We start from the raw sequence: 13,426 nt of genomic DNA, 5'->3' as shown, positions 1-13,426 counted from the left end.
AGTACTAGTAGGCTTGTAGCGAAGTTCTTTACTACGGCTCCCAAGACATCGGCAAGTTTTTCTGACCGCGTCTTAATGGCAAACTTCATTAGTCGAGACTAGGACAGCTTGAGGGAAACCTACGCATCCAGACAGCGGGCCAACAGACGCGCACACAAGCATAAATACAGTGCGTCCCCAATTACCATCACCGCCAAAGAGGTTGAATATGCCATCGTTTACGCTAAACAATCTAAAGCAGTGGGCCCAGACGACATAGCCGTGGCGATGCATAACAAACTAGGCAAAGAGGGATTAAATTGTATAGCGCATGTCTTCAACCTGTCCCTGTCAACCTTCGGCATCACCGAAAAATGGAAAATGGATAGAGTGGTTCCGCTATTAAAGCCTGGAAAACCAGCAAACATAGGAGATTCTTATCGTCCGATATCTCTCCTATCGCCAGTAGCCAAGACACTTGAAGCCATTCTGCTTCCCTATTTCATTGCAAATTTGCGTCTTGCCAATCATCAGCATGGCTTCTGAAAACTACATAGCACTACCACCGCGCTAGACGCCATTAACACGCAAATAATTTGCGGATTAAATCAAAAACCGCTAGACCTGTCAAAAGCTTTTGAGACGTTCAACCACAGCACGTTACAGCAAGGACTTTAAGGGTCCTCCCTTCCTAAAAGGTCCAAAACATGGACCGCAAATTATCTGTCTGGTCGACAAGCATCTATGCAATTCAGGAACATACCATCTAAACCCAGAATAATTAAACAAGGGGTAACACAGGGTGGTGTCCTATCCCCACTTCTGTTTAACTTCTACATATTGAAGCTACCTTCACCACCAGAAGGATTCACTATCGTTTCCTACGCCGATGACTATGATTACAAATCTTATACTCCCGACTGATGCCCGACAAGGGGAACGTGCTTTCCGCAAGGTCATCGAATCGGAAGAATTCCGGCCACATTTTCCGGCGGAGGCCGCAAATTTACACCAAGTTGCTAGACGATCTAAACAGAGTCAATTGTTGATTAGGCTCGAACAGATTGAAATTGAACGTCGGAAAAACAAAATGCATAGTAATATCAAGAAGAAACTTCGTGAATAATGAGTTACTCAAGGGAAGAGAAAAGTAAAAGGAGCTCGATCCAAATTGGAAAAGAAGCTCGGCCTGGGTTCTCTTCGGAGGCTATCGCGCCTTGCATTTATTTATAATTTACTTATTTTATATCCATATTTATTAAAAGATATAGTTGCAGAGGTATTCCGTATTTAGGGACTCCCTAGGAGGATTCCTATGTTTCGAATACTTTACATTGATTTATATATTCTGCACATACATATACCTTAATATCATTAATTTTAACCAAATCCCGCCGCCCACTTCTCCAAAATCTTATATAACCTATCATAGTTTGATAAATATCGGTTCAGAACTTTCATTATTAATAAGATACTTTAATTATCGCTTTAGGCCCAGTATATTTTGAGCGCAACCTTATAAACCATGTTATAGAGATATTCACTTTTATTTAATTTCATATATTGTATTTAGAACACTGAATATTAAATTATTTCTTTCTCCCTAGGTCACTGCAGGAAGGTCAAGATATATTTGGTGTGGACTTTGATTACGATGATTTTGCGAAATATGAGGAAGATGAATACGAAGAAGACTCCGAAGGCGAAGATTACGACGACGAGGTTGCCGAAGAGGATCGTGGAAAGAATAAAAAGAAGACAATAAAGAAAAAAATTTCGAAGAAAACAATTTTCGATCTTTATGAACCAAGTGAACTTAAACGAGGACATTTCACAGACTTGGATAATGAAATTAGAAAAACTGATATACCGGAGCGAATGCAACTAAGAGAAATTCCCGTAACACCCGTAGCAGAAGGGTCGTCTGAATTGGACGATGAATCTGAATGGATTTATAAGCAGGCCTTTTGCAAGCAAACAGTATCACAACAAGATTCTTTGCATATAAGTCGCGACAAACATAAAAAACCGATTACCGCTGTTGGAAAAATTAAACAAACATTAGAATTTATTCGAAATCAGCAACTAGAAGTACCCTTCATTGCTTTTTATAGAAAGGAATATGTAAAACCCGAGCTGAGTTGTGAAGATCTTTGGAAGATATATTACTTTGATGAGCGTTGGTGTCAACTTTTTAACAGAAAAAATAAGTTACAGCAACTTTTTGAGAAAATGCGAGACTTCCAGAAGACCCATATAAATGCAAGTTCTGAAGTACTGGATGGTATTCGAATTATAACTGACGAGGATTTAGAGAGGTTGAAAGAAGTTCAAACAATGGAAGAACTAAAAGATGTGCATATGCATTTTTTGCTTCATTACTCGCATGAAATACCTAAAATGCAAGATGAAAACAGGAGGAAAGAAAAAGAGCAAAAGCGTCATGCCAGAGAACAAGAGCTTCGGCAAAGCCTACAGGCGGGAGAGGAGTTAAATGAGACCTTTGATGATGACGTAGAAGAAGTTGAAGATCAGCTCAAACATGCAAAAGATACAGGGCCTTACGCAATGTGTCGTAAAGCAGGTGTATGTGCCTTTGCCAAGAGATTTGGTTTAACACCTGAACAGTTTGCAGAAAACCTGAGAGACAGTTATCAGAGACATGAAGTTGAGCAAGAATCTGTGGGCCCACTGGACATGGCAAAGCAATACTTGTGTCCTAAGTTTATGACAGTTGAGGAAGTATTACATGCTACTAAATTCGTTGTAGCACGGCAACTATCTAGGGAACCACTGCTAAAGAAATGCGTACGAGAAGTCTTCTTTGAACGTGCTAAAATGGATGTTCATCCAACTAAGAAAGGAATAAAGGAAATTGATGAAAATCACCCTTGCTATACCATGAAATATTTAGCAAAGAAACCAGTTAAGGATTTGATCGGCGACCAATTTTTAAGGCTTTCAATGGCTGAGGAAGACAAATTAATTGAAATAAGCATTTCCGATCACATCGATGGCAATACTTCAAACTCTTATATTGACGAAGCCAAACAACTTTATCAGAGAGACGAGTTTTCAAAGGTTGTTCAAGAGTGGAACTCCGTGAGGGCCGAATGTGTCGAGCTCGCCTTAATAAAAATGGTTTTGCCAGATTTGCGGAAAGAACTAAAAACCGTTCTTCTGACAGAAGCTAAACAGTTTGTTTTGAAATCTTGCTGCTCAAAATTATCAAATTGGTTAAAAGTAGCGCCATACAAACCAGACATTGCTGAGGAATATATGTACGATGACTGGAGTTTTGCAAAGGGCATTCGAGCAATGGGTTTGGCTTATGTTCCTGATTATTCTCAAGCCGCTTTCTGCGCTATAACAACTGTGGAGGGTGACGTTAGCGACTACCTTAAGTTGCCAAATATCCTTAAGCGTAAAAACTTTTACAGACCTGATGAAAAAAACCTTAAGATGGTCGATTTAAAAAGCCTGAAAAATTTTATACAAACTAAAAAACCTCATATTATTGCTATTGGAGGTGAATCAAGGGAATCACTTATGTTGAAAACCGATGTACAAGAAATAGTTAAGGAACTAGTAGACGAGGAGCAGTTTCCATTGATATCAGTAGAGATTGTTGATAATGAACTTGCCAAAATATATGCTAATTCTAAAAAAGGGGCCTTTGATTTTAAAGAATATCCAGGTCTGCTGAAGCAAGCTATTTCTTTAGCCAGAAAAATGCAAGATCCCCTCGTTGAATACTCCCAACTATGCAGCGTCGATGAAGAAATTTTGTGCTTGCGATATCATACATTGCAAGAACAATTGTCGAAAGAAGATATGTTGGAGCACCTATACTTAGAATTTATAAATCGTACGAACGAGATTGGCTTGGACTTAAATCTAACTGTCCAAAACACGTACACACAAAATTTAGTGCAATTTATTTGCGGATTAGGGCCACGAAAGGGACAAGCACTAATTAAGTTACTTAAACAGTCCAATCAAAGGCTTGAAAATCGTACACAGCTTGTAACTTTATGTCATTTAGGACCAAAGGTGTTTATAAACTGTTCTGGATTCATTAAAATAGATACAAGTTCTCTTGGCGATAGTACAGAAGCCTATGTTGAAGTTTTGGATGGTTCACGGATACATCCCGAAACTTATGAATGGGCAAGAAAAATGGCTATTGATGCTATGGAATATGATGACGAAGAAGCTAATCCAGCTGGGGCTTTAGAGGAAATTCTTGAATCTCCAGAAAGGCTAAAAGATCTGGATTTGGATGCATTTGCTGTAGAACTCGAAAGACAAGGCTTCGGAAACAAGAGTATAACTTTGTACGATATACGCACGGAGCTTAACGCCTTATATAAAGATTTAAGAACGCCTTATCGCACTCCAAACTCCGAAGAGTTGTTTGATATGTTGACCAAAGAAACACCTGAATCATTTTATGTTGGGAAAATGGTTTTAGCCACAGTTGTAGGTATATCTCATAAAAAGCCCCAAGGAGATCAACTTGACCAAGCTAATCCTGTAAGGAATGACGAAACCGGCCACTGGCAATGCCCATTTTGCTTGAAAGATGATTTTCCGGAGTTATCCGAAGTATGGAATCATTTTGATGCTGGCGCTTGCCCTGGCCAAGCAACTGGTGTTAAGCTTCGATTAGATAACGGACTCTCTGGTTTTATTCACATTAAAAATATATCTGATAAACATGTACTGAATCCAGAAGACCGTGTACAAATCGGACAGGCAATACATGTACGCATTATTAAAATCGATGTTGAAAGATTTTCTGTCGATTGCTCTTCTAAAAGCTCTGACTTAATGGACAAAAACCATGAGTGGAGACCTCGAAGAGATGCATTTTATGATTATGAAGCGGAAGATAAAGATAATCGTAGAGAAAATGAGCAAAAAAAAGTGAGATCAAAACAGCAATATGTGAAGCGAGTAATTATTCACCCTTCATTCCATAACAAATCCTATGCAGAAGTTGTAAAAATTATGGAAAATATGGATCAAGGAGAGGTAATTGTGCGACCATCAAGCAAGGGATCTGATCATCTTACTGTTACATGGAAAGTCACAACGGATATTTACCAGCACATTGATGTTCGAGAGGAAGGAAAAGAAAATGCATTTAGTTTAGGTCAAAGCTTGTGGATCGGAAATGAAGAGTTTGAGGATTTAGATGAAATTATTGCGAGACATGTTAATCCAATGGCATCATGTGCTAGAGAACTTCTCTCCTATAAATACTATAGAGATACAGGAGGGGGGCTTAAGGATAAAATGGAAGAGCTTCTTAAAGACGAGAAAGCTAAAGATTCTAAAAAAATACACTATTTAATATCTGCTTCGAAATCTTATCCAGGAAAGTTTTTGTTGTCTTATTTGCCAAAAACCAAATGCAGACATGAATACGTCACAGTTATTCCGGAAGGTTTCCGTTTTAGAGGGCAAGCTTTTGATTCCCTAAACTCACTGCTAAAGTGGTTCAAAGATCATTACTCTGACCCTGTAATGGGAAGTACTCCTGGTTCTACTCCTAATGCTTCAACTAGCATCCGAACGTCAGGATACGACACACCTAGAGGACATATTGATTCAAGGGTTCCGGAACAGCATTTATCACAATCAGTTCGAACTTCCCATTATCCAAATACTCCTGCTTACCAAGGAGGTTATGTTAATACCCCCTATACCCCCAGCGGCCAAACGCCATTCATGACACCTTATAATACACCATATTCTTCACAAACTCCTCGATATTCCCAAAATACACCTAGTCCCAATTCCTCGACTTCAAATATTAATTATCAGCGAACGAGTACTATCAAGTCAGTTAAAGATCCTAATATACATCAAATAATTACTCCCAGACTAGAGTTGGAGCAAACTAAAAACCACTATTCCTCACAAAAGGAGACCGTTGAATGGCAAATGGCATCAGACTCATGGGCTAGGCGTAAGCCAATACACCCTTCCCTCCGTAATCCACGAGCTGCCGGAAACGATTTTCCCAGAAACGTAAATTATACCGCTTCAACTACTGGGGAAGTAGTATCTCCATGTAATCAGTACGCGGGCGAAAATTTTCGTTTTAGAGATCATAAAAGTCCAAGATCCATCCGTAGTACACCTCGTACAAACACATCTCCTCATTCTATGAATTTAGGCGATGCAACGCCTTTGTACGACGAAAATTGAAATTTATGTTATATTATCATCCGGAATATTTGGATTACAACACTTTTTAAAATGCCGAAATATTTAACCAAAATTCGAACTGTTTAATTCAAGATAAAAGACAAACGGAATATATCATTAGTCATTTCGTAACCAATTTATGGTGAAATTTGTGTTTTTTTTGCAAGCTCGATAAATAGTGCGAAAATCTAATAACCAGCAGAAAGGCGCAGTTTTTAAAGAATGGTTTACTCATGAATTCTTTCTTTGTCGCTTTCCCTTCTTAACCGTTTCTTTTTCTCACTTTCCTTTTACCTCTATATCTGCCTTGATCACGATCGTTTCTCGATCTGAACAGTATCATCCTCTCCGTGTCTACTTTCCCACGCAATGTGTGAAAGAAAGTTTTTCTAAGCGGGGTCGCCCCTCAGAAATGATTTGGCAAGCACTCTGAGTGTATTTCTGCCATGAAAAGCTCTCAGTGAAAACTCATCTGCCTTTCGGAGTCGGTATAAAACATGTAGGTCCCGTCCCTCCAATTTGTAGGAAAAATTAAAACAAGCACGTCACAAATTGGAGAAGAAGCTCGGCCTAAAATCTCTTTGGAGGTCATCGCGCCTCATAAATTTTTTTATAGGGCAGTTCACGATCAGGTGCAAATGATCTTGCATTGTTGCATAGCATGCACAATGCAACAACAAAATACATGCAAATGCACCTGTAAAAACATTTGCAGAGCGCAATGCTAAATATCCATTGCTTATGGAATGCAGTCCACAAACCACCATTTCGAACAGCTTCTATTACCTGCAAGAATACTTTCCTTATTTGAGATTTTTGGCGACCTTTAAATTTCTAACTTAATGTTGTTATGCTGGCTCGAGGTCAGGTTTTTACAATAAAACTAAACAGTTGTTGGTTTGGATTCCAATATATTTCGGTTACTCTACTGTAACCGTCTTCAGGGTCGAAACTAATAATAAACATAAAATCAATTAACAAAACAATTCAAACATAAAAACAAAAAAACTGATCCTACAAAGTACATACATTTTATTTCACGTCCTCCATGTCACACACCTGCGATGTATTTGCATAATCCATACTTTTTTTAGTATTAATTAGTATTTTAAATGACTTGACGATTGTAGAACAAAAATAATGGTTAGTGGAAAAACTTTTCCAAATGGAAATAATCACAAGAGCGGAGAGGAATAAACTTACATCAAGCACGGCACAACCACCCAGGATTTATGGTCTCCCGAAGATACATAAGGAAGGAACACCGCTGAGACCGATTTGTTCAGTGGTTGGATCACCTGCGTACGGATTATGCAAATACATAGCAGAAATATTAAGACACGTAACGACGACTTCAAAATACAACATAAAGAACACGTTAGATTTCAAAGAAAGAATAAACAATAGCAACATTTGTGACGATGAAAAATTTATTTCTTTTGACGTGGTTTCACTCTTTCCGAGCATACCTATACAATTAGTGTTGCGGGGGCAATGTGGACCCGGGAAATCGGCCATGTGCGTCGCAAATAAAAAGAATTAATAACTAAGTAATAACAATAGTTTATTAACAATTAATCGCTAGATTTAAGAAATGGACTAACTACTTCAAATACAAAATGGCACATTCGAAGTTAGGCACAATTCCAAATTATTAATTACAAAGTATTAAATGAATTGTAATGAAAATGAGGAAAAATGGTTGCTTGTGGATTACTCACCTGTGGGATGGTTGCCGGCTCTTGAACGTTCGTAACAAAAGTGAAAGAGTGTAGTCAGTAAAAAACACGCGGCATCTGCCGATAGCCAACTTTCGTCGAGTTTTTCCCCTTCGAAGTTAGCGCTCGGCAGGTGACGGCCGTTGCAGGTAAAGAATAAAATAAACTAATGCGTGCGTTAGGGTGCTCCGTCATATTGAGGCTGGTGGCCTAAACAATTAGCACTTGACTTAATACTAGAAAAATGGACAAAAATAAAAAAATTTACTGTGATACCTAAACAGTTATTTATGGATATAGTAAAGTTTTGAATTCAAGAGAACAGATATTTCAAGCTTATTGACACCATATACACACAGTTGAAAGGAATGCCAATGGGATCACCTACTTCCCCAGTGATAGCCGACATAGGTACTCATGGAAAAATTATTGGACAACACTATGGACAAATTGGAATGCAAACCAACGAAGTATGTGATGACTTATTCGCGATAGTCCACGAAAATGAAGTTGAAAATACACTTGACGCCCTGAACAAATTTGACAAAAACATAAAATTTACAGTAGAAGTGGAACAGGAAGCAAACTTACCTTATTTGGACTCTATAATAAACAGACGAGGAAATCAATTGACATTAAAGTGGTATATAAAGCCAACATCATCAGGACGAATTACCAACTATTATTCCAAAAATCCCAAGTCGATGATTATGAATACAGCAATGGGCTGTATACGACGGATGTTACAGACTTCAGACAAAATTTACAACGAAAAAATCAAAAAATATATATTTTCAATATAAAAAACCAATGATTTTTCAACTAGTACGATTAAAACACTACTAAGAAGAGTAAGTTCCGCCAAGATTCAACAGAAATCAGCAAGATAATCAACTTTCGAGTCATTACTCTATGTACCTCAGTTGTCCGAACGGTTAGCAAAGTCTGAATGCTACGATAAAGACAAAATAAGAATTGCTCACAAACCTACGAACACATTCAAAAATAATTTCAATAAAACAAAATCGACAATAACACAAACCGAAAAGAGTAATGTTGTGTATGAAATTACATGTGGAGGCAGTGTCGAAAATTCGTGCAATAGTGTATATGTGGGTACAACGAAGTTTAAATTAAAGACTAGATTATAACAACATAAGTTCGATATTAAAAAATGTAACCCTGTCAAGAACAATAAAACAGCACTCATGGCCCACTGTGCCGCTACCGGCCACTCACCAAACTTTGACGACGCGAGAATTCTTATACAAGAACAAAAGTATACGACCCGAATCACACTAGAGACACGGCATATAATAAACACGCCGACGTACATAAGATTTAACTCTAAGAGTACAAATGATTGGGCACATATTTACAAACACCTGTTAACCAATAATCAGTATCAAACTCCACGTCACACAGGGAGAACGTGAAACGGTTACCGTAGAGTAACCGAAATATATTGGTATCCAATAAGACAACTATTTCGTTTTATTGTAAAACCCTGACCTCGAGCCAGTATACCAACATAAAGTAAGAATACTTTCCGTTTGATTACAAATGGTCTCTATAGAATTTTTAACGAGTTTATAAAAGGAAATTGATAAATATATGCATAAGGTTTTCTATCATTGCTCACAAATTTGTTTCAGTTCATTCGCGATTCAGGAGTTATTTTTAAACGTTTTGTTTTAACCTACGTGGCTACGTGGTTTTCATTTAAGTACGTTAACGTTTGCCGCCAATTAAGTAAGCAAATAAAATTTACTAAGACCGCTCACGATCTAGTGAATTTTCATGCAAGTGCATAACTTAGACATCTCTAATGCAAATAAACGTGCATTGCCTTTATATGTAATGTCCTGCTAGGTATATGGTGCAGAAGCTTGGACCATGACATCATCAGATGAATCGACCCACCACGCAGTGCAATATATTATATTTTATCAAAAGCTTATGATACAGTCAACCACTGGTTGTGAAGTTCGGTCAGGATCTACCTTAATCCACAGCCGTAAAATCCTCATATCTCTTGCCGGCAGCACTTATGGTAAAAATAATGAGACGCTCATTACCAATTACAAACCATTTGGCCGTCGCTTGCATGCTCCGCATCCGTGATATGGTTGCCAAGCCTAAAGGTTACTCACTGGAAGAAAATACAGGCCTGCCAAAAACTTGCTCTCAGAATCGCTACGGGCTATCTTCTTATGTCCCAATACCACCTACACAGTGAGTTGCGAAAACTTACCTATAGGGAGAGAAATGAAATGGTGAAAAAACAGTTTCTGTTGAATACCCAGAAACATAGGCATTCCAATAGACATCTGATGGAAGAGGCTCCGCCTTCCAGGGGTTTAAGAGGTCGTCTCCGGAAGCATTATGCGGACATACGGCGCCTGAGCCTACATCCGTATGCAGCAGAAAAACGCAAACAGGTCCTCACTGATATTCACAAAAAGGTGTCGGACCTCTATGCCAGGAATTACCCGCAAACTCCGTTCTTCATGATAAATACCCTGAAATCTCAGAAGAGGTAAGCAATTTTCCCAAGGGAGACGCGCGTCACCCTAACTTAACTTCCATCTGGGTACTGTAACAGGTTAAACTCATACCTAACCAGAATCAACCCCGACATACATGATGTATTTCTTGCTTGCAATGTGTCCCCACATGACACCTACTATCTTTTTATTTGCAATGTGGGGAACCAACTCCTCTAACATCCTCCGAACTCTGGTTAACCCCTGTTGAAACTGAAAGTTGCCTTGAACTCCCGTTAGAGCATATTGATGACAATTTGTGAGTCGTCGCACCTATTGGATGGGGCGAAGCACTGCTAAAACAACAAAATATCCATCGCCATTGGCACTTTCGCATGCGAAGAAATGCGCAAATGCTTTCTGCCGGCAGTACATATTGCATTCCACGGTTGACAAAGCTAGAAGGCGGGCCAAAAGACGCGCACACAAGCACAGCGCGTCCCCTAATACCATCACCGCCACAGAACTTGAATATGCGATCGATTATGCTTAAGCATCCAAATCAGTAGGTCCAGACGGTATAGCCATGCCTATGCTTAAAAAACTTGGCAAAGATGGATTTAAATATCTAGCGCATGTCTTCAGCCTGTCCTTGTCCAACTTCGTCATCCCCGAAAAATGGAAAAATGCGAGGGTGGTACCTTACACTTGCCTCTTGCCAATAATCAGCATGCCGTTCGAAAACTACATAGCACTTCCACCGCGCTAAACGCCCTCAACACAGATAAATTGCGAATTGAAACAAAAACTCCACCACAGAACAGTACTCGTAGCACATATCCAATCAACTACGGCACGTTACCGCGGAGCAATCCTCTGCAAGTTTCCTTGGACTCCAATTAGAGAAAAGGAATTGCATTCTTCCATTCGGCAAAGCATTTTATGGTGGCTCAACTCTTCCTTCGTCAAGCGTCATTATAGCTGTGAAGGTGCATTTATATTTTGCGAGGTTTAAATACATCTCCCAAAACTGTAATAATAGTTTGTAATAAAAATAAGTGCGAAAACGTAGAGTTCATTTTAAAGCAATTGGTTTGTTTTGAAAAGTTCATAATTTTTGAATTTGAAAGTTCTAAATAATTTGTGCACTATTATGTTTTTCTTATGGTCATGTAGTTTTGGTTTTTTAGCTGATGCAACATTTTGATAACTTATTAAATTCCTCTTTTTTCTCGTTTTACCTTGAAGTCTATCACGCAAAAATAGCACTGGTCGTGGTTAAAGGGTTCAGTCCACATCATTGGAACACCAAACTTCGTGTTATGACCTTTACCCGATATCCCTCTTTTAAAGTTGATCTACAGGATGCGCAAATAAAATGAGGTGTCCAAGATTTATCGAGATTTTTTACACGGAAACCGAAATAATGAAAGTATGCATCTTTGACAGAATTAGTTATTGTCCGAGCTGAGTTTCCGAAAATATAATGTCCGCAAATAACGCAAAAATCATACGGATTACATTTACATTTAAAATCTCTTTTGCAACAAGCCATTTCGTAAGCACATCTACCGATATAGTATGTATAAGTTTGCACTACAATTTGCAAAACAAAATTTACAACAAACAGTAGTGACAATTAAATACTTGATGTCTTTTTAAATTTATTAGACCCTAAGGTAGAGTGACCAAATGTAATGTCTCGCCAATTTTATCAAAGTAATACTAAAATTTTAGAATAGATGCTTGCAAGTTAAGTAGTATGCTTAAAATTTTCGTAGTTAAATTACCTACAACATAGGAGGGCTAACTTTTTTCGTTCATAGAATTTTTCCGATTTTAAAGTGGTTAAATCTGAAATTTTGTAAAAAATTTCTTTTTTTCTCAACGTTTTTTGGCATAGTGGCCAAACTACTGAAGATACTGAAAGGAGGTGAAGGAAAGAAATGTTTATAGGAATTAGTATAATGTATAATTCAACAGTTTAAAACGAAAAAATAAAAACTACAGATTTTTATCCTTCCTATATTAAGTAGTGTTCTGCAAAAATGGGAATTTTCATATTTTCGCCGATATCTCGGAAACTAGATCTGCCACAGGAAAATGGAAGTCATATTCGGAATCACGAGAAAATTTTACTTTAGGAAAGGCCTATTTTATTTTTGGAGATTTTTTTTGTCGAGAAGCGTTTTCAAAGTGGTTATTAATACAACTTTTCACACTTTTTCATTCTCAGTGCTATTTCGACCACTTTTTTTCTTTTAAATTTACAAACTTATATCATTACCACTTATGGGCGGATCCAGAAAGGCATTTTGGGGGGAACTTCTCCAAAAGAAATTCTATTTTTTTCTGTAGCTTTTATAGACTTAATCGGTGGTAGCGATTTGTTTTATATTCTACCGGAAAAAATGTATGTTAGCTTTGCTCATCCATTTATCCATCAATCTGTCAGCATACTTCTCCGAGGGGTCGTCATCACAGGTTTTTTTTTTTGTTTTTGTTGCAATAGCTTGCATTTAAAGAAATGTGTTGTAATGAAATCCAATACACTACTTCTTCTGACTAATATTCCTGTAAAAAATAGATATTATTTCAAAATAAAATGTAATTCTGTGATAATTCAATACTTAATGGGATATTTCTATCATTTAAAAAGCTACACTGCTAAAATTTTATACGATCAAGTTCGTGCGGTTGACTTAAAAACTATATTAAACTATCTTGAAACAAAAAACGACGCCCGGGAACGCCTATTACGGCCGCCCGAACCTTTTAAAAATCTTTAAAAAAATGTTAAAGATGTGATATTATTTATGACCACCTTTTCTTTTCAAAATAAAATTGCCCTAGACAAGAATCACAAGCTCAGTTGACTACCACATATAGAACACACATACAAATTCGAGATCTGTATCATTTACCGCTTTTTCCATGTATTTGGCGATGAAAAAATGTACATACATATATTGTTCACAAAAGTACATTTACACAGCAATATTTGAAATTAATTAATAGAGTGAG

At 37.7% G+C, this 13,426-nt stretch overlaps 1 protein-coding gene across 1 annotated transcript in view; it reads left to right on the top strand.

Annotated features, from left to right (window-relative positions):
- The window catches only part of Spt6 (transcription elongation factor Spt6), a 430,338-nt gene extending 421,179 nt beyond the window's left edge, over positions 1–9,159 (top strand). Inside the window, exon 6 of the mRNA XM_067782298.1 lies at positions 1,587–9,159. Coding sequence (XP_067638399.1) covers positions 1,587–6,198 — 4,612 coding nt within the window. The 3' untranslated portion in view covers positions 6,199–9,159. The remainder of the gene's footprint in view (positions 1–1,586) is intronic.
- The last annotated feature ends 4,267 nt before the right edge of the window (positions 9,160–13,426 follow it).

This window comes from Eurosta solidaginis, chromosome 4, assembly GCF_040869045.1.
Source record: "Eurosta solidaginis isolate ZX-2024a chromosome 4, ASM4086904v1, whole genome shotgun sequence".
Lineage (NCBI taxonomy): Eukaryota > Metazoa > Arthropoda > Insecta > Diptera > Tephritidae > Eurosta > Eurosta solidaginis.
Note: the sequence above shows the minus strand (reverse complement) of the source record. Positions and strands in the feature narration are given on the sequence as shown.